General features: G+C 37.5%; 1 protein-coding gene across 1 annotated transcript; it reads right to left on the reverse strand.

Annotated features, from left to right (window-relative positions):
- Positions 1-6,114: 6,114 nt before the first annotated feature.
- Positions 6,115-22,119, reverse strand: sult5a1 (sulfotransferase family 5A, member 1). Its single transcript, XM_067452523.1, has 6 exons — positions 21,904-22,119; positions 16,114-16,322; positions 13,956-14,082; positions 10,068-10,165; positions 9,793-9,973; positions 6,115-7,925 (listed from the first exon to the last, which is right to left on the reverse strand). Exons 1-6 carry the CDS (start codon positions 22,040-22,042, stop codon positions 7,801-7,803), a joined length of 879 nt encoding a protein of 292 aa, XP_067308624.1. The 5' UTR covers positions 22,043-22,119; the 3' UTR covers positions 6,115-7,800.
- Between the last annotated feature and the right edge of the window lie 3,322 nt (positions 22,120-25,441).

A 25,441-nucleotide genomic window follows, 5' to 3' on the forward strand; every position in this document is an offset into this window, starting at 1 on the left:
CTGGTTTGTAATTTGCACTATTTACCTTTGTGTAAATCAAAATGGGGGTTTTCATTTAACATTTTAATCCATATTTTAAACAAAAAAGGCAACTTTAAAAAATGCTGGACTAAAAACAATCCAAGTTGGTTTGAAAATGGACTAACCTGGCAATTGGGTTGTTTTAACCCAGCAATTGGGTTGTCCTAAGCAACATTTAACCCAACGGCTGGGTTAAAACAACCCAATTTGCGGGGTTAAAACATCTCATTTTCAACCCAACTTGGGTTGTTTTTAACCCAGCATTTTTTTAGAGTGTATACACTTAATTTCAGAGATTAATGCGACAGAGGCAAAATAAATCCTGGCTTTGAGGGCATTTTAAAGAAGGGGAAAAGGGTTAAACACGCAGGTCTACATACCCCTATAAAGTGTGTCACACACTTCCTGAAAAGTTAAGCCAAAACATTTTGATCACCCCTTGCTATCTGGCTGTAATATTGGTCTTAAACCCCGTCCTCTCCATATAATCCAATGGGACGCGAGCCAGACTAAAAAATCAAATTACACTTTAAATAAATATTTTCTGAAGATGGTTTTTATCATGTATGTTCAAGTGCTCGTTTGTCAAATGAGTTTGGTTTTATTTAGTTATTTAATGCTAAAAAACATCGGTAACACTTTATTTTAAGGTTCAGTTATTAACTATTATCTAGTTGCTTATTATCCTGCATATTACTAGGATATTGTCTGTTTATTAGCACTTATAAAGCTCATATTAATGCCTTATTCTGCATGAGCTTATTCTACATCCCTTAATCCGACCCAATACCTAAACTTAAATGCTACAAAAACTACCTTACTAACTATTAATAAGCAGTAAATTAGGAGTTTATTGAGGCAAAAGTCGTAGTTGATAGTGGATATGTGTTCCCCATATGGACAGCTGAGCTTGCGACTGAATCTGCAAGAGTGTCAAACCCCGCTCTTAAAATATAAATTGTATTAAACTATGGAAATTAACATTTGCTTTTGTGCGACTGATTTCCGGGTTACATTTAATTTAATTGTGGTATTAAATTCTAAATTGTAATATTGTTTTATGCAATAAAAAGTTTTGCAGCACATTCCATAAACAATTTATTTGAAGTTTATTATTACCTTACTGTGTGCAACCACATCATAGCATTTTAGCTCATTAAATATGTAACGCTCTGCTGCAGATTGTTACTTACCACCAACTAGACCTTACTTTCTGTAAAGAACACTTCAAGAGCAGCGCTGTCGGGTTATATAACCACATTTCTCATGCATATATTTCTGAGACCAAAGGAGAATGCATAGATTAACTGACTGAAAATCCCCACTGCTTCAGAAATGCTGCATAACTCTCTCATCGTCCATCAGGGAATCAAATAGATTGCCAACCTGACAAGCCACAGCTAGGTTCACCTTGAGTCAAGTTCTTACAGATCGCTCACAGTTCGGTTTGTATTACGGTTTTAGGTTCACTGTTTCGGTACAGTTCGGTATTTGCTACGTTCAGGGAAAAAGGGACTACTGTCAAATAAAAATACAGACATTAAGAACAAATAACTTAAATACAAGCAGCAGCACAAATAAATACCATTGATCAAAGATACTAATAAAATGAACAATGCTTTTCAGGTTTTTCAGGTCTAACATTAGTTTTCAGGCACAGAAATTGAATAAAGTAATCAAATGTAAAATAACTGCACATTTAACTGTTTAAATTAAAGATTAATCCTTATAAAACTTACAAAAGCTATTTAATCAAGAGCAGTGAGTGATCTTTTGTTTGACATTAAACAGACAGCCGTAAAGGCTACTGCGCCTTTAAGACCTAATACAGGGATATTATGTGGCACCCCGGTTGGAAAAAACTGCTCTATCATGCTGGAAAAAAAGCACGGATCATTAACAAATTGTTTTAGGGTTGTTGGGAGAAATATCAGGCACTATTTAGTATTTACTTAAACTGTGTCTGACAAAAGAAGCAACTTTCATGTAAGGCTTTCGAAAATAAAGGACTTGCATCAGAAAAGAAAAAAACAATCTTTTTTTTTCAAAACGTTTTTAACAATTAGAGCACATGTTCTGAAGCTCATGGCGCAGGGCGTGTACGAATCCACTTTTGCTAGTTTGATGACTGAAAAAGAAGAAACAGTCTGTGTGCCAGGACTAAAAGGGTCGTCCCTCATCTCTTAATGAGTCAATGTTGGTCAGTGGTTTTCAGTTTCTCACAATAGCAATGCTCCAACAATGCTCCTAAACACACCTGGTTTAGACTGTCGTGGCAAAAATATGTTAAAGGGGGGGTGAAATGCTGTTTCATGCATACTGAGCTTTTTACACCTTTAAAGACTTGGATTCCCATCCTAAACATAGACAAAGTTTCAAAAACTAATGTTGGACGTTTGATGGAGTATTTCTGTGTTAAAAATACTCCTTCCGGTTTCTCACAAGTTTCGGCGAGTTTTTTTCGAGTATGGGTCGGCTTGACGTGAACAGAGCGGAAGGTCCTTATATGGGCCGTACGGCTCTTCTCCCGGTAGGGTGCGCGCGCGTGACTAGAGGGAGAGAGAGGAAATGCACGCTGTAAACAGTCTCTCAGGTGCAGATCCAGTCGTCCGTGAACACTTATGTCGCGCCGCGCTCCACTTTATTCCTATGGGTGACGTCGAGCGACTTCAACGCTTCAGCACAGCATTCCGGGAAGGCAGCGCTGCATTTGAACCGATTTGAACGCAGAAATGACGGGAAGCTTCAAGGCATCGCTTCAGTCGCGACGCAAAGTGGATTTCCACGGTCACTGCTGTCACAGGACTTCACCAAATCATACCAAAGAAGTGTGTTTTTGACAGAGCGGTCCTGCTTTGGAAGATGCCGGTGAGTAAATCAACTTCAAATGTCTCTGCTATTGGCTACCGTCGCATGAGTAAACATAAATAAACGATACGATCGCGTGCTTCGTCATTCAAATGCGCTAACGGTTACTCCATTGTTGTTCTGTATAACGTTACACTATTCTGACTCTGACGTGCAAAACCGTTTTGCTTGCTACCTCTAAGGTCTAGTCACATACAATAGTCCATAAACCGAATCATGTCCTCATAAACTGCACACTGTTAACGCAGCCATTTACGTGGATAATAACCGGTAACTTTATTAAACTATACGGAGGAAAAAAACGCACACACATCACTCGGTATTCTCTGTTAAACCGGAACTCACTTTATTTTGCATATATCCATTTATGGAAAACGGGTCACATTCACGTGACATGAACTGTATGAGGGCATATTTATTACAAACGTTAACACCCCCACTTGCTCTCATACTGTGCAGTATACCATTACAATAACATTATACATGAACACAGTCTTGTATTTCACTTTTGTTACATTCACATGCCAAACATGAAACTCTGAAATTTTTCTAGTTTAAACTTTGTCACTGGTTTAGTCATAACATCAGCTACCATTTCTTCTGTGGGGCAATACTCAATTGTCACTTTACCATCACTGAGTGCCGATCTAATGAAATGGTACTTTATATCAACATGTTTGCATCTTTGTCGACACACTGGGTTCTTTGACAGAGCGATTGCACCTTGGTTATCTTCAAAGATTTGTACTGGCTCAAACAGACAGTCTTTTTGCATGGTGTTCAACAACTGTACAAGGTACATGCTTTCCTGTGTGGTTGCGGCCAAAGCCATATACTCTGCCTCACATGTAGATAAAGCAACTGTGGACTGTTTCTTGGACTTCCACGAAATCAGAGCACCATTTTGAGCAAGACTAAAACAGTAACCTGTCGTACTCCGCCTATCATCTAGATCGGATGCCCAATCTGCATCACTGTATGCCACAAGTTTGAGTTTCTCTTCACTTTTCTTGTAACATAGTTCACGATCAATTGTACCTTTTAAGTACCTCATCACATGTTTCACTGTAGACCAGTGTTGTTCTTTTGGATCAGACAGATATTGAGATAATTTACTTACAACCCAGCTTATATCTGGTCTAGTGCAGGTCATCAGATAGATCAAACTACCAACTGCCTCACGGTACCTTTTAGGATCAACAGGATCACCATCACTGTTGTAGTCAAGCTTTTGCTCACATGGTGTTGATCTGGATTTACAGTCTAACATATGAAATCTCTCCAGTACCTTCAAAATGTACCTTTTCTGATTCATTTTTACGACTCCTTCATTTTGATGAAAGTTAATTCCTAGGAAATATTTTAGTCTTCCCTTTCACAGTGTCACTCTTAGCTTTTAGAAAATACACAAACACTGCTCCCGAGTAATCGTCAGTAAACGCCAAAGCATACTTGAAACCATCTTTAGCTTCTGGGTCAATAGGACCAGCTAGATCTGTGTGCACTAGCTCAAGTGCAGCCTTAGCTCGTGTATCAGCTTCCCTGTTTCTGCTCTGAACAAATTTACCCTGTGTGCAAACTTCACAGTTTAGGTTAGATTTATCAATTTTACCCTTCAGCTTCATTCCCTCAACAACATCCTGCAATTTGGAAACATCATCATAATTGCAGTGGCCTAGGATCTCGTGCCAGGTTTGAATGTCATAACATCCGTTACAACTATCATTGTTCTCGTTGACAGTGTTCAGATAATACAGTCTGTTGTATTCTTGTATGTTAAACTTGGTACCGTTCTTGTGAATGAGTTCGTCACGTCCATGTTGAAAGTTGATCGAAGCTCCATTCGTCGTTGCTGCTTTAACAGAGAAGATGTCCTGCGGGTACGATGGTATGTACAACGCGCTCTTCAGCGTCGTCTTCACCTGTTGTCCCTCGCTGTCAATCATACAAACCTCCGCATCACCTCTTTTCAGCGCCACACCGCTCGCTCTGGTCCCGTCAGCCAACTCAACGTAGTGTTTCTCCGACTGAAATTTGTCGTCAAACTTTGTAAATTTTCCAATGTCCGTAATAATGTGCGATGTCGCACCAGTGTCAACCATTAGTCCCTTTTGTTGCACTTTGTAAAAATGGCAGTCACTCGCTTTAAAGACAAATGTGTGATTGTCCTCTGAATCAATCACTTGTTTGACATTGTCTCTCTTTTTCCGCCTGCAATTTTCATCTTTGTGCGTCGAACTTTTGCAGTAACTACACCACAGCCTTTTTCGATTTTGAGTCGGGCAAGCACGGGCTCTATGTCCCTTTTGATTGCAGTTATAGCACGTAATGTCTGAGTCCGTGAGTCGTTCTCTCCCCCTCCGTTCCGAGGCTTTCATCACGTTATCATCATTCGCGCTGGTGTGAAAATTTTCCGTACTTTCAAAACTTCTTAGCTTGGTTTTGAACTCTGCAAACGTCATGTCTTCATCACTTTGTGTGATGTGGATTGCAAATGGTTTAAATGAGTCTGGCAAACCTTTCAGAATCATCGCAATTAACAGCCCATCACTGAGACTCTCTTCGGCATTTCTCAACGCTGTGATTGCGGTTTCTGCACGAATAATATAATCCGTGACGCTCTCATTCTCCATTTTCTGTAGCGACGTTAACTCTGTGTACAGGCTGATTATTCGCGGTTTTCCTTTACCAGCATAATAACCTCTTAAAATCTGCAGAGCTTTCCTACCGTCGTCTGCTGCATCTCTCATTACAAGAGACAAACTTTTGTCATCCAGGTACTGAATCAATTCAGCATATGCTTCCTCATTTTTATCGGCATCTTCATCTTCTTCATCAGCACCACGTGCGGGAGGCGCTGATAAAATCGTGTCCTTTAGGCCTAGTAAACGCAGGTGGCCTAGAAATTTTGTTTCCCAAAGTTCATAGTTCTTTTCATCTCCGTCGAAATACAATCTGCTCCATCGGTTACCTGCTTCTCTCCTGGGCCCATAACCTGTTAACGCAGCCATTTACGTGGATAATAACCGGTAACTTTATTAAACTATACGGAGGAAAAAAACGCACACACATCACTCGGTATTCTCTGTTAAACCGGAACTCACTTTATTTTGCATATATCCATTTATGGAAAACGGGTCACATTCACGTGACATGAACTGTATGAGGGCATATTTATTACAAACGTTAACAGCCCCTAAATACAGTACATACCACAGAGACGGACATCCTGATGTTGCCGTTTCTCCTGCTCAATTTATTTCAGCCTCAGATTTGATTCTGGATCATTATCTGTATTAGCTGAGATAGATGGGTTTCTCCACGCTTGAGGACGTCACCGCTTTGCGCGCTTGTCATTCTTTAGCTCCGCCCACACGATACGCCTCCAGGCGCTCGGTTTTTTCCGGAAAGACTCGGTACAGCCCATATTTCTTTTATAAATATAATAAAACTAAAGACTTTTCGGAGATATGAAGGATGCAATACTACTCTATAGGTACTCAAGATTGACATGAGATTGACTGAAACTGAGTGTTTCACCCCCCCTTTAACTCCGTTGCATTTCTGAATAAGAGACAAACCTTAGCCAATCGTGTCTATAAAGATTTAATCCTTGCAAGAATGAATCCACAGTCAACCCAGGTAATGCCTGCATCGGGTGTGAACTAAGGAACAAAGAAAGGTCCAAGCTTTTATACCCCTGTGTCAGTGTTTTACAGAAACAAAAGGAAAGATGAAACAAATGTCTCCCCCCAACCCTTTTGTCATGGGACACAATGGTCCCTGTACCTACAGAGGGAAAGTAAGAAACACACACACATACATGGCCCCCCTTCTGTCTTAGAACAAATTTAAATGATAAGCAACAAACAGTGGTCTTAGATCTAATTTAGATTAGCCGACACCTCTGATGAGGGAAAACTCTCAAACTAGGGTTCCCGTCCCTACCCCCTGGGTTTCAAAAGACACTGTCTTATGGTGTTTTATTATGGCAGAAACAGATGTTGACTTCTTGTGTAAACTCAAACATAAATTATTAAAATTTCTTCAACAAGACCAAACACCCATGGGTGAACACACACTACACACGCACGCACGCACACACGGGGGAACAGATATGCCAGTGCATACTGTGATATGCCAGTGATACTGCCACCATTAGAGTGTCATTTCACTTGATAGCTGGTTGAAAATGACCACAATTAACATAAGAGCAGAGGTTGTCAAGTTGAAATATATTTTCCAATGTTTTGCATCACAATAGCATTGCACATTAATGATATTTTTCAAAGTGATAATAAAGAATACTAAATGAAAATGCAATAAAAAATCCGGTAACACTTTATTTTACAGTGTCCTTGTTACGCATGTTACAGACTCTAGTAATAACTATAAATGATGCATAATTACATGCAACTAATCATAAAACCAAACCCTATTCCTAACCCTATAATAAGTATTATTACTCAGTACTTAAATGTATAATTACACTGTAACACGGACACCTTAAAATAAAGTGTCACCAAAAATCATTATGCTTCAAGGCTATGCATAGCTTTAGTACACTGATAATATCACACTTATATGCTTTATAATGACAGGTCAAACTTTGACAGGTCAAACAAAGACTGTTCAACTTCATACATTACTACTTAAAAAGTAAGTTACATTGCATCAAACAAACATATACAAATAATAGTAATATATTATATAAATAATGCTACATTTTTCTAAAGGTCTCAGGCTTTTTTCCCCGAGTTATGTATGCCCATGTCGAGAAAAAAAAACAGGAAGGGTTAGCTTATTTACATCAGGGCATGTTGGAGTGAAATACTAGGAACTCAATGTAAAATGAAGCATGCCAAATGTGCTTATGTGTGTGATGCTGGGTTATAAATGTTTATCCGGGGCCTAAGTCTCCCTCGGGCATTCCCATTTAAACAGCAGAGAGGAATCTGCCATCTGGGAAGAGTAGACTTCATCCACGAGACCGCTCTGCTCCTCAGTGAACATGTTCTTCCAGTCTCCCACTTTACCTTAAAGACATGAGGATTTAAATGCATTCAGATGATTCTTTAGAAAAGTAATTTTATTAGTTTGACATCAATGGTACACATCTGTAGCCTGGATGCCAGCCGAACTTAGCCCCGGCCACACATTTTTTAGGTCTGGCAGTTCGGTCTGGACTCGCTCCATAGAGGAGTAATTATCCCCGAACAAAAACTGACCAATGAGATCATCAGGGCGGGCTTTAGACGATGACGGACAGATGATCGACAGAAACTGACCAATGAGATCATCAGGGCGGGCTTTAGACGATGACGGACAGATGATCAACAGAAACTGACCAATGAGATCATCAGGGCGGGCTTTAGCTGATGATGGACAGATGATCAACAGAAACTGACCAATGAGATCATCAGGGCGGGCTTTAGCTGATGATGGACAGATGATCAACAGAAACTGACCAATGAGATCATCAGGGCGGGCTTTAGACGATGACGGACAGATGATCAACAGAAACTGACCAATGAGATCATCAGGGCGGGCTTTAGACGATGACGGACAGATGATCGACAGAAACTGACCAATGAGATCATCAGGGCGGGCTTTAGACGATGACGGACAGATGATCAACAGAAACTGACCAATGAGATCATCAGGGCGGGCTTTAGACGATGACGGACAGATGATCGACAGAAACTGACCAATGAGATCATCAGGGCGGGCTTTAGACGATGACGGACAGATGATCAACAGAAACTGACCAATGAGATCATCAGGGCGGGCTTTAGCTGATGATGGACAGATGATCAACAGAAACTGACCAATGAGATCATCAGGGCGGGCTTTAGCCGATGACGGACAGATGATCGACAGTAACGTAAATATCACGTCATCAAAGGCGCTTGGATTATATTTGTTCGAATCCTAAACGGAGAGCTTGTTTGTATCTGCATCACCTTCACAGTTTCTCTCAGAAATGATGATCATGTTGGGTAAGTACTCTGTGTATCATTCAATTATTTAATTTTTTTACAACCCCGGCAAAGATTGTTTATTCCAGCCTGATACCAGCGTGCGTGCAGACAGGCTTGCCAAGTTTTTACAACAAAACCCGCCAACTACTAGCCCTAAACAATAGCTTCTCGAGGGGTTCTCCGGGGGAAAATGGCATTTGGGGGGTAAAATGTGTGTTATTTTGGCAAGGTTGCTGCTAAAATTTGCACCCATGGGTCTATATATCACATAATAGTCACTTCAACCTGCGGACATATAAAACAACCCACGGGAAAAAACGCGGACTTGGCAACACAGTGCAGTTGAGCTCTGTTGACATTTGACAATGCGTCGCTCCGCTGCTCTGATTGGTTGTCGGTCTGTCCAATTGATGTCTTTCCTGGTTGGGTTGAAACACGCCCCATAATCACAGCCCAATGGAGCATCAGACTCATATTCTTACTAGTATATGAGTATAACCACGTCAGGCTAAAACCATGGTTAAACTATAATAACCATGTTTGTTTTATTTCATTTGTAGTAAAAACTATGGTTCGTTTTCGTAAGGGTCTGGCCCGACACTGGAAAAGTGGCTATTTAGGGTTCAGAAGATCTGTTGCCAAACATTCAACATGTTAGAAACATAATAATCACTGCAATTATGCTCCAATCATAGACTCCGAAGCATTTGCCTTTTTAAATACAAACAGCAACTTTCTTTGGCCAGGGCTATGTAATCATGCTTGTGTGAAAATATTAATTTCCAAGCCCATTTCTATCCTATCGTGATCCGACATGATTATATACTAATGATTGAAGATTGTGTACCTTGAATGCAATGTAAGTCGCTTTGGATAAATGCAGAAATGTAAATGTAAATGTGAAGAAGTATGTCAAACCTACCTTTCCTCATGAACTTGCCCTTGCTGTGGTCCATGATCTCCTGAGGGATGAGTGTGTAGTTCACCATGGCATTGTTCTTCATGCTGGTGAAACTGCAGTGTTTCTGAGCAAGGATCAGCTCATCCTCAGATAAAGGCCTCTGCAGGAAACCACTCACTTTCTGAAGAGCCCCATGGAGATCCTGATCACATTCAAACGTTGCAAACTGAAACGGCTTCTTTTAAGTTCACACTATCTGATCGCAAAATAAACGATTTCTGATAAAGTTATCTTACCTCCCACATTTCCTCATATGTGACGTGAAGAAAGTTCTGAATATCTCTTGAGTGTCTGGTCCAGCCCTTGACATGATCAAACCAAGAGCCATAATGCACTGATGGATAAAAAAACACCATAAATGTAAGGAAAATAAAGTGGCATACAACCGCACTGTAAAACATTTACTTATGTTTTGTATGACAAATTCAGCTTTTAAAGTTAATTCAACTATTTACCATGAAAAAAGTTGAGATAACTCAAACAAAGTTTGTACTCAAAAATGTTCTGCAGCTGGTTGCCTTAAACTTTTAAGTTCTCAAGGTTTGTTTGTTGTTGTTTGTTTTTACAGTGTGGTGACTTGTATCGAGCCCCACACATGATATGCAGTAAAAAACTAGTAGGCTAAATCGTGCGCACGTTTTACTATTTTGTTCACTCGATTTATAAATAGTGCGGACGTTTTACTAATTCGTTCCCTCAATTTATAAATAGTGTGCATGTTTAACTACTTTGTTCCCTCGATTTATAAATAGTGTGCATGTTTAACTAATTTTTTCCATCGATTTATAAATAGTGCGCATGTTTATCTAATTTGTACCCTCGATTTATAAATAGTGCGCACGTTTTACTATTTCATTCCCTTGATTTATAAATAGTGCGCACGTTTTACAATTTCGTTCCCTCGATTTATAAATAGTGCGCATGTTTAACTATTTCATTCCCTTGATTTATAAATAGTGTGCATGTTTAACTAATTTTTTCCATCGATTTATAAATAGTGCGCATGTTTATCTAATTTGTACCCTCGATTTATAAATAGTGCGCATGTTTAACTAATTTGTACCCTCGATTTATAAATAGTGCGCACGTTTTACTATTTCATTCCCTTGATTTATAAATAGTGCGCACGTTTTACAATTTCGTTCCCTCGATTTATAAATAGTGCGCATGTTTAACTATTTCATTCCCTTGATTTATAAATAGTGTGCATGTTTTACTATTTCGTTCCCTCAATTTATAAATAGTGCGCATGTTTAACTATTTCATTCCCTTGATTTATAAATAGTGTGCATGTTTTACTATTTCGTTCCCTCAATTTATAAATAGTGCGCATGTTTAATTAATTTGTTCCCTCGATTTATAAATAGTGCGCACGTTTTACAATTTCGTTCCCTTGATTTATAAATAGTGTTCATGTTTTACTATTTCATTCCCTTGATTTATAAATAGTGTGCATGTTTTACTATTTCGTTCCCTCGATTTATAAATAGTGTGCATGTTTTACTATTTCGTTCCGTCGATTTATAAATAGTGCGCATGTTTAACTATTTCATTCCCTTGATTTATAAATAGTGTGCATGTTTAACTGTTTCATTCCCTTGATTTATAAATAGTGTGCATGTTTAACTATTTCGTTCCCTCGATTTATAAATAGTGCGCACGTTTAACTAATTTGTTCCATCGATTTATAAATAGTGTGCATGTTTAACTAATTTGTTCCATCGATTTATAAATAGTGTGCATGTTTAACTAATTTGTTCCATCGATTTATAAATAGTGCGCATGTTTATCTAATTTGTTCCATCGATTTATAAATAGTGCGCATGTTTAACTAATTTGTTCCATCGATTTATAAATAGTGCGCATGTTTAACTAATTTGTACCCTCGATTTATAAATAGTGCGCATGTTTAACTAATTTGTTCCATCGATTTATAAATAGTGTGCATGTTTAACTAATTTGTTCCATCGATTTATAAATAGTGCGCATGTTTAACTAATTTGTTCCATCGATTTATAAATAGTGCGCATGTTTAACTAATTTGTACCCTCGATTTATAAATAGTGCGCATGTTTTACTATTTCGTTCCCTCGATTTATAAATAGTGCGCACGTTTTACTATTTCGTTCCCTCGATTTAAAAATAGTGCGCACGTTTTACTATTTCATTCCCTTGATTTATAAATAGTGCGCACGTTTTACTATTTCGTTCCCTCGATTTAAAAATAGTGCGCACGTTTTACTATTTCATTCCCTTGATTTATAAATAGTGCGCACGTTTTACTATTTCGTTCCCTCGATTTATAAATAGTGTGCACGTTTTACTATTTCATTCCCTTGATTTATAAATAGTGTGCATGTTTAACTAATTTGTTCCATCGATTTATAAATAGTGTGCATGTTTAACTAATTTGTTCCATCGATTTATAAATAGTGCGCATGTTTAACTAATTTGTTCCATCGATTTATAAATAGTGCGCATGTTTATCTAATTTGTTCCATCGATTTATAAATAGTGCGCATGTTTAACTAATTTGTTCCATCGATTTATAAATAGTGTGCATGTTTAACTAATTTGTTCCATCGATTTATAAATAGTGTGCATGTTTAACTAATTTGTTCCATCGATTTATAAATAGTGTGCATGTTTAACTAATTTGTTCCATCGATTTATAAATAGTGTGCATGTTTATCTAATTTGTTCCATCGATTTATAAATAGTGCGCATGTTTAACTAATTTGTTCCATCGATTTATAAATAGTGCGCATGTTTAACTAATTTGTTCCATCGATTTATAAATAGTGTGCATGTTTAACTAATTTGTTCCATCGATTTATAAATAGTGCGCATGTTTAACTAATTTGTTCCATCGATTTATAAATAGTGCGCATGTTTAACTAATTTGTTCCATCGATTTATAAATAGTGCGCATGTTTAACTAATTTGTTCCATCGATTTATAAATAGTGCGCACGTTTATCTAATTTGTTCCATCGATTTATAAATAGTGTGCATGTTTAACTAATTTGTTCCATCGATTTATAAATAGTGTGCATGTTTAACTAATTTGTTCCATCGATTTATAAATAGTGCGCATGTTTAACTAATTTGTTCCATCGATTTATAAATAGTGCGCATGTTTAACTAATTTGTTCCATCGATTTATAAATAGTGCGCATGTTTAACTAATTTGTACCCTCGATTTATAAATAGTGCGCATGTTTTACTATTTCGTTCCCTCGATTTATAAATAGTGCGCACGTTTTACAATTTCGTTCCCTCGATTTAAAAATAGTGCGCACGTTTTACTATTTCATTCCCTTGATTTATAAATAGTGCGCACGTTTTACTATTTCGTTCCCTCGATTTATAAATAGTGTGCACGTTTTACTATTTCATTCCCTTGATTTATAAATAGTGTGCATGTTTAACTATTTCATTCCCTTGATTTATAAATAGTGCGCACGTTTTACTATTTCATTCCCTTGATTTATAAATAGTGTGCATGTTTAACTATTTCATTCCCTTGATTTATAAATAGTGCGCACGTTTTACTATTTCATTCCCTTGATTTATAAATAGTGCGCACGTTTTACTATTTCATTCCCTTGATTTATAAATAGTGTGCACGTTTTACTATTTCATTCCCTTGATTTATAAATAGTGCGCAGGTTTTACTATTTCATTCCCTTGATTTATAAATAGTGTGCAGGTTTTACTATTTCATTCCCTTGATTTATAAATAGTGCCCACGTTTTACAATTTCGTTTCCTTGATTTATAAATAGTGCGCACGTTTTACTATTTTGTTCCCTTGATTTATAAATAGTGCGCATTGTTTTACAAATTCGTTCCCTCAATTTCCTAAATCGAGCGCACATTTAACTTTCATTCCCTCGATTTACTAAATCGTGCACACATTTAACTACTTCGTTCCTTAGATTTATTTTCGTGCGCACAATTTATAAATCGAGGGAAGGAATTAGTATAACGTGAGCACGATTTATCGAGGGAACAAAATAGTAAATTGTGCGCACTATATACCTTTTTTTTCTTGCATGTCATGTAAGGGGCTGCGTAGACTTAAACTCATAATAACTGAGTGAGAATGTAAACATCAACTAACCTGAGCCCTTCAGGAAAGCTTCCAGAAACTCTGAGAAAGTGCCTGGGTCAGGCAGAAAATTGGCCACTTTGTGGAAGTGATAGTATGACACAGACACGTCTTTCATATTTCTGGTCACATATATAACCTGAGGAAAAGGCAAACATTTGTCACTTGCAAGCAAATTCGACAAAGGAAGTTTATGTGATTCAGACAGGACTAGTTTTTCTGCAAATGGTTCGACATCGACAAATGGTTCAAAGAGGAGGGGTTACACAAGGCACGGGTTATCAATAATCATGGAAACAAATAAGGGAAACTATTAGAAATAGAGGCAAACAGGAACTAAATATAGGAAGTGAACACCAGAATTTGTGACACAAACATCTCCGTGTTTATTACAGAGGTGGAAGTGTGTTTCAGGGTTTCTGTAGGTTTTATGAACGACTATTTTAAGACCAAGTAAAGAAAATTTAAGGAATAAATCGAATAATATAAATATTAATGTTCTTGAAATGTAAATGTCTAGGGAGAAACAATGAGTTACAGATTTTGAAAATTAAACTTCCAAGAAATATATGTTATAATTCATTACAAAAAAGTAGCTTAAAAATCTCTGCTCTCAACCACCAGAATATAGACATAACTTTTACAGACTGCAAAAAAGAGATGATTTTCTTCTTCGTTTTCCAGTGCAAAGGTCTAAAGATTCTCAAATCAGAATGCATTTGCTGGAGATATTAAATGATAAGTCTTGTTTTCTGTGAGATTGATCAAAACAAAGTGAATTTTGCTTAAATCTGCCAACTCGCTCAGAAAAATCAACTTAACTCAAAGAGAAAAACATTGACAGATATTTGTTCTTGTTTTAGACATAAACTACATTTTTGAAGACTTAATTCTACATTTGCATCTCAAGTGAACGAATCAAAAGATATTTCTATTAGAAAACAGGACAAAAATCATTTTTTTATTAAACTAATTTTTTTTTTTTTTTGCAGTTCATGCAACATTTAATGCCATAACTTTATAATTGTATGACTTTCTGTTCTGATTTATGACCTTTTGAAGGCCTTCATTTGTGCAAGAGTGATTTAAGATCTTTATAAAACCTGTCGAAACCCTAGTGTTTTCTAGACGTGGGTGTCATATGTCTTTTAATTAATTATTTATTGATATAATTGTAATTTATTATTACAACCCTATTTAAATAAACTTCACATGTTTATAAAAGTGGCCATTTATAATAAACCCACATAAGCAAGCAGAGAAATTTTGACAAATATCTTACCTGAAACTAAAACAGCAGTCTTAGCAGTTTACGAGATTTGCCTGTATTTATTAATTTCATAGTTAATTTTTTCCGTCATATTGAAATTATAGCATGCGGACGATTGGTGCGCAAATAGTTGCTCAGGTTGGTCAAAAAATACACGAGGAGAACTATTACATTTCCCATTAGATTTCTCAGAGGACCATTGAGTTTGCCGAAAAACTGTTGGTAATTTGCTTCTGGAAGTTTTACTGAGGTTGTGTGAGAAATAACACACACAGCAGATTCAGAATACGCATGTGAAACACAAATTTCTCTAACGTCCTCTGGGAAAAATAGTCCTGCCCAATTTTAAAGGGGTGGTTGCATGCGATTTCACTTTATTAACTTTAGTTAGTGTGTAATGTCGCTGCTTGAGCATAAACAGTATCTGCAAAGTTACAGCGCTGAAAGTTCAATGCAAACGGAGATATTGTCTTTTAAAGTTACGGCAGTTTATTGCCTACATAAATGGCCGGTTTGGACTACAACGAGCTTCTTCCTGGGTTGGTGACATCATAAACCCTCGCTAGTCTCCGCAGATGTGACTTCTGCCTGTAATGGGAAGGGGCGTGGCCTTAACCTGTGCTTGGCACTTCAGCCAATAAAAATACAGGAAACTACATTTGGCCATCTGACCAATCTAAGACCATGGCGTTTTTCAGAGGGAGGGGCTTCATAGAAGCAGGAAGCAGACGAGCCGTTCAAAGGACTGTGGAGACAGCGGTGTGGAATAAAGAGAGAATAGAAGAAAAATACGGCGTTTAAAAAACAAAAGAAGTATTAAGACATGTTATACTGTGCCCCATAAACACAACCAAGCCTAGAAAAAAAACCAGAACCACCCCTTTAAGAAAATCGACTCACCTTTGCTTTGGACTGTTTTAGGGCCGGTGCCAGCAGGTGATAAGGCAGATGTGTAGTGATAATGCGAGGCCCGGTTGAGAATTTGAGAACCTCAGGACAGTAATACTGCTCAAGCCATGGGGAACGGGCCCAGTTGGGCTGAGTTTGGGCTATAGTTGGGTCCCCTTTACTCAAAATTAAAGTGATGATTTCCTGCATCCATGTGGTTCCTACAAACCAAGAGAAAGCCATGAATAACAATAAACGGTAGCTTACTGCACAAAATAGGGCTGGACATTATGACGACATATCGTTACCACCACAGCTTGACATTAACACCCCACCAAACCAAATCTCAAACAAAGACACTCCTAAAAGCACTTTAGTGGGTTGAATTGTAGATATAATATATACATTATTCAACTGTAATCTTTAAAAAGCATCTGAAATAATAAACTAAGTGTTGTCACAAATATTGTATCTGAATATCGTATACATATCTGAAATATCCCACAGAATACGATAGCAGCGTCTCTCTCTCTCTCTCTCTCTCTCTCTCTCTCTCTCTCTCTCTCTCTCTCTCTCTCTCTCTCTCTCTCTCTCTCTCTCTCTCTCTCTCTCTCTCTCTCTCTCTCTCTCTCTCTCTCTCTCTCTCTCTCTCTCTCTCTCTCTCTCTCTCTCTCTCTCTCTCTCTCTCTCTCTCTCTCTCTCTCTCTCTCTCTCTCTCTCTCTCAGTGAGTGACACACAAACCCGCCTCCACTCACTCACTCATCTTTGCTCTGGATGGATATTGTTGCTGTTACACGGCTTGAATTGCACCCGTGGGATTATTTATTATATTAGTTATTATATAGATAATTTAATCATTCTCACAGATTTGTTCTCACACCCAAAGTGTGGCACATAAAGCCGCCTCTCAGCACTGAATTTAGTTCATTTTCACTGCCTATTGCACTTAAACAGTCAAACACACACACACGCAAGTATTCACGTAAACACAGTCAGTTCTGTTTTAAAGGGATACTTCACCCAAAACGCCATTACTGCTGCCGACGTCAATATACCGGCGTGATCTCAGATCAATCCATGCAGGCACTAATGAGAAATAGTGCCTGCATGGATTGGTCGAATGAGGCATCTGTGCAAATATATGTATGATCGCACCGGTATTTTGACCTTCTTCAGTGGGATTCATCTGATATGAGGTAAAAAATAACACAAATACTGTTGTGTTTCTGGCAGAAAGCGATCGTTTCGTGTCTTAAGACATCAATGTGTCTCCACGAGCCTCAGGGTTTAATATGGATTCGTATGTGTGTGTGTGTTTTACTCTCATAGAAATACACCCCATTGACACGCATTATACGAGCAACGGTTGAGTTAAAAATCTTCATTTGTGTTCTCCTGTAGAAACAAACACACCTATGATGCCCTGGGGGTCAGCAGATTAACATCACATCTTAATTTTTGGGTGAACTATCACTTTAAATTAATGTAAACAGTTGAGAAAGAAAATGCGTGAGTAACAGAATAATGGATCCGTGCGTCAGCTCTTAAAGGGGGACTAAACCCTAACATAACTTTTTTTTGTTAATGATCTGCAAGACTGGGGTTTTATTAGTGATGTTCATTGAGTCGAGTAAATGTTTTGACATTTGGGTATAAAGTGTTAATTCTACAATATAATGTGTAAAAACATCTGAGTGAGGTTGAACTACTGCAGTTGAATTTTCCTATTGAACGTTGTTTGCCATCTTGTATGTTGGTTTTTCCAACGGCTCACTATCCACACCCTGAGAAATATTTTCCCGATCACATGATGAGAACGTCTTCACTCCAGTATGAACGCTCATGTTACACACTGAAAAAAATGCTTTTCTTACTTAGTATTTTTGTCTTTTTTCTAGTCCAAACATCTGAAAATTCTTAAAACAAGAAATATTTACTAGACAAGCAAAAGTAATTGTCTTGATTTGGGGAAAAATATTCAAAATGAAGAGAGTTTTTGCTTAAAATAAGATAAATAATCTGCCAATGGGGTGAGAAAAATAATCTTAATTCAAACAGAAAGCAAGGTTATTTTACTTTACCCCACTGGCAGATTATTTTGCTTATTTTTAGACAAAAACTCTCTTTGTTTTGAGTAATTTTTCCCCAAAACAAGACAATAATGTTTACTCGTCTAGTAAATTTTCTTAATGTAAGAATTTTAAGATAGTTAGACTAGAAACGAGACAAAAATACTAAGAAAGCTTTTTTTTGCAGTGTTTGAAGTAGAAACATTATGAATGAAACTTACTGACACTTGCATTCTAATGAAGAAAATACAGTTAAATAATGCAGTTGTCTGAACACGTCAGGCTCCTCTTGTTATCACAGTTTGCTGCCAGTCAGGCAAAACAGATAGTACAGATACTATTCATACGTGACACGCGCTTTCAAACCTTGACACATAAGTGGTTGCTGTGGTGCCGAAAAACAACACCATGACATGCTGGCGTATTCGCCTGTTTCTCCAGCAACCGATGGGTGATGACCTACTAGTGTTGTAATCAAGACCACCTAAAACAAGACCAAGACAAGACCAGCGTGTGCCGAGACCAAGACAAGAGCAAGACCACCTAAACCGAGGCCAAGACAAGACCAAAACCACCTAAACCGAGACCAAGACAAGACCAAGACCACCTAAACCGAGACCAAGACCAAGACAAGACCAAGACCACCTAAACCGAGACCAAAACAAGACCAAGACCAGCGTGTGCCGAGACCAAGACAAGACCAAGACCACCTAAACCGAGACCAAGATGACCAAGACCAGCGTGTGCCGAGACCAAGACAAGACCACCTAAACCGAGACCAAGATGACCAAGACCGGCGTGTGCCGAGACCATGACAAGACCACCTAAACCGAGACCGAGATGACCAAGACCAGCATGTGGTGAGACCAAGACAAGACCACCTAAACCGAGACCAAGATGACCAAGACCAGCGTGTGCCAAGACCAAGACAAGACCACCTAAACCAAGACCAAGACAAGACCAAGACCACCTAAACTGAGACCAAGACCAGCGTGTGCCGAGACCAAGACCACCTAAACCGAGACCAAGATGACCAAGACCAGCGTGTGCTGAGACCAAGACAAGACCACCTAAACCGAGACCAAGACAAGATCAAGACCAGCGTGTGCCGAGACCAAGACCAAGACCAAGACCACCTAAACCGAGACCAAGACAAGAACAAGACCACCTAAACCGAGACCAAGACAAGACCAAGACCATATACCATACATAAGACCACACATTATAGTTCTCCTTTTTAATCCGCTTAGAAAAAATGTCACCATACTTGATCGTTCAACTATTGGTGTAACTATATTTAAATAGGGGAAACGTGGAGGTGTTTGGTCGCTTCTAACTTGATCTCTGTTTGGTACTATAGTGAATGAACTGGGCTTAGGGGGCTAAGCTCAATGCTATCAGATCGTCACCGCGCCTCAGATCTAGAGCACGCACTGAGACGAGAGAGGGATGTATCATCTCGTGAATAACATAGTTTAATATGAAAAAACGGTGGAGTTATGTTGAATTTAATTAACATTGTTTATTTCGGTAAACGTATTTTTTTTACGTAAAGTTAATTTAATGCCATTTATAATAATTATTACTATACTAAGTTTTAATTACAGATAATTTACATGAATGTGTTTGAATGTGTTTTCATCCGCCGGTATGATAGAAATGACGTCATTACGTAAAGACGTAAAAGAAGCCGTGATCCGTTTTTTTTGGGCACAGTCATCCTGGCATAATGTTGCCTTTTTTTTAATTAAAATTAAATTAAAAATACACTGCTGTGGACGTTGTTTATGTCATTAATGTGTTTACTGTGATAATGGACTGAGGATGGGAGTTGGATTCGGTATTCGGTTTCGGATTCGGCAGAATCTTAACCAGTGGATTCGGTATTTGGCCGAACCTCAAAAATCTGGATTCGGTGCATCCCTAGCAGAGCCGGCCCAGCCACTAAGCGACCCTTGCAATTGCAAAGGGCCCCGTGGCCTGCAGAGGGCCCCCTAGAGAGCGCACGCACCTCGCCTCATCTGTTTGGGGAGATGTTTATTATACTCGAAGCGCAGACTGGGTGCAGGCGTGATGAGACGTCATGCTCGGCCAGATTCGCCTCGAGCTTCTTCGGTTGCGGAGCCGCACGCAAAGTTACAAAATTTGACGTGCACACCGCCAAGCGAAATTGGGTCTCGCGCACTCCTCGTTGACGCAATTTTTGCCGCACTCGTGCGGACGCGTCAAGTATAAACAAGGCTTAAAGCTACACTGAAGTTGGCCGTTTGATAAATGCAAGTTAATTCTTCAGTTCAATATTTGTGTCTAAAAAAGGCACATAAGTTCCTGTAGAGATAGCAATACACATTCTCCTTTTTTTTTTTTTGCCAAATAAATGAAAGCATGTCATCAATGTCTTTCTCTTGCTGTATCAAAATCTCACCTAGCTTTCCTCAGAGATGGTCAAGTTCAGTTTTTGCATGATTACATGATATAACAATTGTGTTAATACTGTATCCTGAATTGTGGATAAGTAAGCTATATATATTATGCTGAAGTAAATTTCTGGAGTGTTAACAAGTAAAAGCAAAAACAACAACAACAACCGTACAGAACTTAAAAACCGTGTCCCTAAAGCCGTGATACGAACCGAACCGTGGCTTTTGTGAACCGTGCCACCCCTAATGTGTACCTAAAGCAGTTTTCATCAATTTTATTTATTGCTTTTGGTATTTATTCAAGTGTATTTTTTGTTAACAGACTGAGAGTCCATTGCTTTTCTTGTTTTTTTGGTTGTTTTGTTAATTTATTGTGGATATTTAAAATGTTTTCCGTATCAGAGTCTTTAGAGATAAAAGTTTATTGATTTTTAAAAAAGGTGTACCTGCATTATTATGCCATTATCATTATTTTAGATGAAAATGGGTTTAGAACGAAAAATCTTATCATTTATCGCAATAATTTCTTGACCAATTTCTTGTCCAGCAAAATTTGTTATCGTGTGCTGTTTTTGCCTTTTAAACTCTGGTGTCAATTAAAAATGTTTCTTTGATGGTCAGTGAAAATCACTTTATCAGTCTTTTTATTCAGCAAGTTCATCCGTGTGTGTTCATTGCACTGCACTGCCATTCAGCTCAGTGGTATCATAATTTTCCTGTTAGACATCAAACATGGAACTCACCTCAAGAACTCAAGGTCTTTTATTGTCGTTCTGTACATGTTGCCACATAAGAACGAAATACGTACTCAGGACCAGCAGCGTAAAAAAAAGATAATTATCATACAGTAGGCTACATAGAATAATTAAAACATAATTTAATAGACTACAAAATTTTAAAGTAACATAGTAGATATATGTACAGTATAGTTATAAGGTAGTCATTGCTTTTCTTTAGGCCTTACTTAAAACGGTCAAGGGCCTCCAACCAAATTTTGCTTAGGGCCCCCAAAGGTCTAGGGCCGGCTCTGATCCCTAGTCAAAGAGTGACGGTTTTAAGTCAGTTTAACATGAATCAATTACATTTGAACCAGAAACCTGATATAATGGTGTTAAATCGAGATGAATTGCTTAAATAAAGTGAACAGCATCATAAGTTAATTTTTTTGAGTGGTACCTGAAATTTTTTTAATTCATACCATTGTTCTTTTTCTTCTTTTTAATAACAGCAATAAGATAAAATAACATTATCATGATAGTCATGAAATATAATTTCAAGTAAAAAAAAATAAAAAAAAAATGCATTTCATTACCTGATTTTGGGTAAGTGACGATTACAGTATCCGTGTCCTGAAACTTGAATTTAGTCGCATAATTTAGGGACTCTTGGGTGTGCAGGTGACCAGGAAACATGATGCTGTGAAAGGTTTCGGTGACATCTAGTCGAGCCATGTCTGCACGTGTGTGAATAAATGTCTGGAAAAGGAATACAGAACGGAGTCACACTGTCAGCTTATAAAGGAAGAGGAATAGGAAACTCTGATGTCACAAACCAATGAGAAAGGGGAAGTACAAAACCTACAGAAACTACCTGAGAAACCAGTTACAGGAGAAATTCCAGGTAAAAACGTTCAAAAGGAGTTCTATTGTAATATATGCAAGTTATCTTTAGAAAGCCATCTTTGCCCGCAGCGATTGTAAGATTGCGGGAGATTTATGTTGATAGCTTGTTTTCACTTTTTTTACCTCACTCACCTTTGTCAGTGATTACTCTATTCAGTACAGTTTGATTATGGTGTGATGAGACATCTGATGGAGACTTTTTTATTTTTTATTTTTTGGGTTTATTACAAGGTCAGATGATAACGATGCAAAAATGTTCCAAAATAATAGTGTTTAATAACTTCAAACAAACTCAGGTAAATCTTCACCTTATATACGTGTCTATCTGCGTTCTGAGCCGTTTTGAGATATTAAGCTTCAATGTTTTCCCATTGCTTTCGACTTTGTAGATTTAACCTTTTTATTTTCTAAATAACAAGTCCCAAAATGTACACAAGAAATATGTGAATAACTCAATTTAGACAAAAATGTCAGATAAACCCTGAGGTCACGAAATGGCAACAACAATTTCAGAGAATGAACCATTTTAACTCATTTGGGAGTCACACATGTGTTGTGATTGATTAATATTGATTAATACTGATTAACTACTGATTAATATTATTGCAATAATTATGATAATTGTTTTCATTGAAAATTATCATTTCAAAATATATATTTTTTATCACTTTTCAATTAAAGCAATATTTGATGTTAAAACAGACACAATGCCTTTTTTGATGGCAGATTAGTGTCATCTGATGGAAGTATAAAGGGAAAGCTTCTGTAATGCTGTGGCGTAACCACTAGATTTTCATAGGGAAGCGCGTGGGGACAAACTAATGCGGGGTTCGTTGTAACACACACATAGTTTAAAACTTTCCAGACACACTAGGATGATGCACTTAACAAAACAAAAAACCAAAAAAAACAGGAAAACACATAGTGTCCAACTTACTAAATGATATTATTTATTATCAACACAACAAAAATTATGTTTCTCTTCTAAACATGATTTCTTTGTTTCGATGAATGTAATTATCTAAAATGTAAAATGCAATCTACTAGATTACATTATTTGGGGTGAATGTGAACCGATAAAGTTCTCAAAAATGATTTTTGCTGAAACTATAGTTCTCACGCATGCTTTGCTTGGGACTTGATGAGAAGAGTAAAAAATTTATTTTATGTGTATTTTGGGCAAAATTATATAAGGGGGAGACTTTATATTGTTTAATAGTGTTTAATGTTTAATTATGTTGGAATAATTTAACCATTTTAATTATACTGGGTCACCATAGTGGAGAAGAGCGGAGCGATTGCTTATAGGCTGTGGACTGAGACTCATGTCATTAAAGAGCATTTCATAGCTTGACATGTTCATTAATAGAATGAAAGCTAATTACAGTCTTATAAATCAGTCAAGTGGCCACAAAAATATACAAAAACAATATAAACTTGTGATTTGATTTAAGAGGCTGGGTCTCAAACCTGTCTGTGCACACCACTGTTTTTAAGGAGCTATTCAAATCAATTTGAGACTCAGTTGGTTTCCATTAAAATGACTTCTTTCCATGATGTTGAAGTTATGTAAACAAATTATGTTTGTTTAACTTGATTGATTCATGTGGAAAATATGTACATGATAACATCATGTTAACCCAACACACCTTTTTTCAGTGCACTATTTAGAGAGAAAAAAATGTGCCACAATTAAAACATCTTTGGTAGGTATCACTGAACATTTATTTAACCATAGCAAAAGTACATTTATTACTAAAATGTATTTTTCATCTCTGTTTTTTTTTTTTTTGTGTGTGTGTGTGTGTGTGTGTGTGTGTGTGTGTGTGTGTGTGTGTGTGTGTGTGTGTGTGTTTATTTAAAATTGGAAAATCTGTTATAATTTAAATTTTATATCTGATATTTAACATGAGATAGTTAAATCCCAGTTGTGCATGTGGGGCATGTTGTCACACTGAGTTACAATGAGACCCTTTTTAAAATATGATATTATATTCTATATCTTTATGAATTCTATTGAGAAAGATGAATAAAGACTGATAGTCAATGTTCAGAAGTTATTAATTATTAATATGTTTTGAGGTGTGTTTGCTGTCAATTTTTACTGATTGAAAAATACAATTTCTTTATTTGAAAAAGTTGTATTTTATTGACAGAATATTTGGGTTTGTCTTTTATATTTTTTATTATATAATACATTTTGGTCATGTTACCCCACCTATGGGGCATCTCAAATTCACTTCCTTTCTTTTGTGGTAAATTAAGAAAAAAGTATACACTGTATTGAAACATAATTGTACAAGAAATGTTTGAAATTAATGTGGGAACAAATAAATACTCAGAACCACAAGTGGATTTACACAAACTGAGAAGGTCAAAAAGTGTTAGGTTTGTGCCCCGCTCTCTCCTATATTAAAAGACTTATAAATTCTCTGGTTGCTTTTAAGACTTAAATACTCATTTTTATGAAGTTGTGGATTTGGATATACAGTGGGTACGGAAAGTATTCAGACCCCCTTACAATTCTCATTCTTTGTTATATTGCAGCCATTTGCTAAAATCATTTAGTTCATTTTCCCCCTCATTAATGTACACACAGCACCCCATTTTGACAAAAAAACAGAGAACTGTTGACATTTTTATTTATTAAAAAATAAAAACTGAAATATCACATGGTCTTAAGTATTCAGACCCTTTGCTGTGACACTCATATATTTAACTCAGGTGCTGTCCATTTCTTCTGATCATCCTTGAGATGGTTCTACACCTTCATTTGAGTCCAGCTGTGTTTGATTATACTGATTGGACTTGATTAGGAAAGCCACACACCTGTCTATATAAGACCTTACAGCTCACAGTGCATGTCAGAGCAAATGAGAATCATGAGGTCAGAGGAACTGCCTGAAGAGCTCAGAGACAGAATTAAGGCAAGGTATGGACCTGGCCATGGTTACAAAAAACTTCTGCTGCACTTAAGGTTCCAAAGAGCACAGTGGCCTCCATAATCCTGAAATGGAAGACGTTTGGGACGACCAGAACCCTTCCTAGAGCTGGCCGCCCGGGCAAACTGAGCTATCAGGGAAGAAGAGCCTTGAGCCCCTTTCACACTGCGATTCCGGCAAATACACGGATAATGCGACCCGGCATTTGTTCCCGGGCCGCTAGATTTGGTCCATTCGTAACGGTCCCGGATCGAGTTGACACGTGACACCCTGATGTGACGTATAA

This window comes from Pseudorasbora parva, chromosome 1 (genome assembly GCF_024679245.1).
Source record: "Pseudorasbora parva isolate DD20220531a chromosome 1, ASM2467924v1, whole genome shotgun sequence".
NCBI lineage: Eukaryota > Metazoa > Chordata > Actinopteri > Cypriniformes > Gobionidae > Pseudorasbora > Pseudorasbora parva.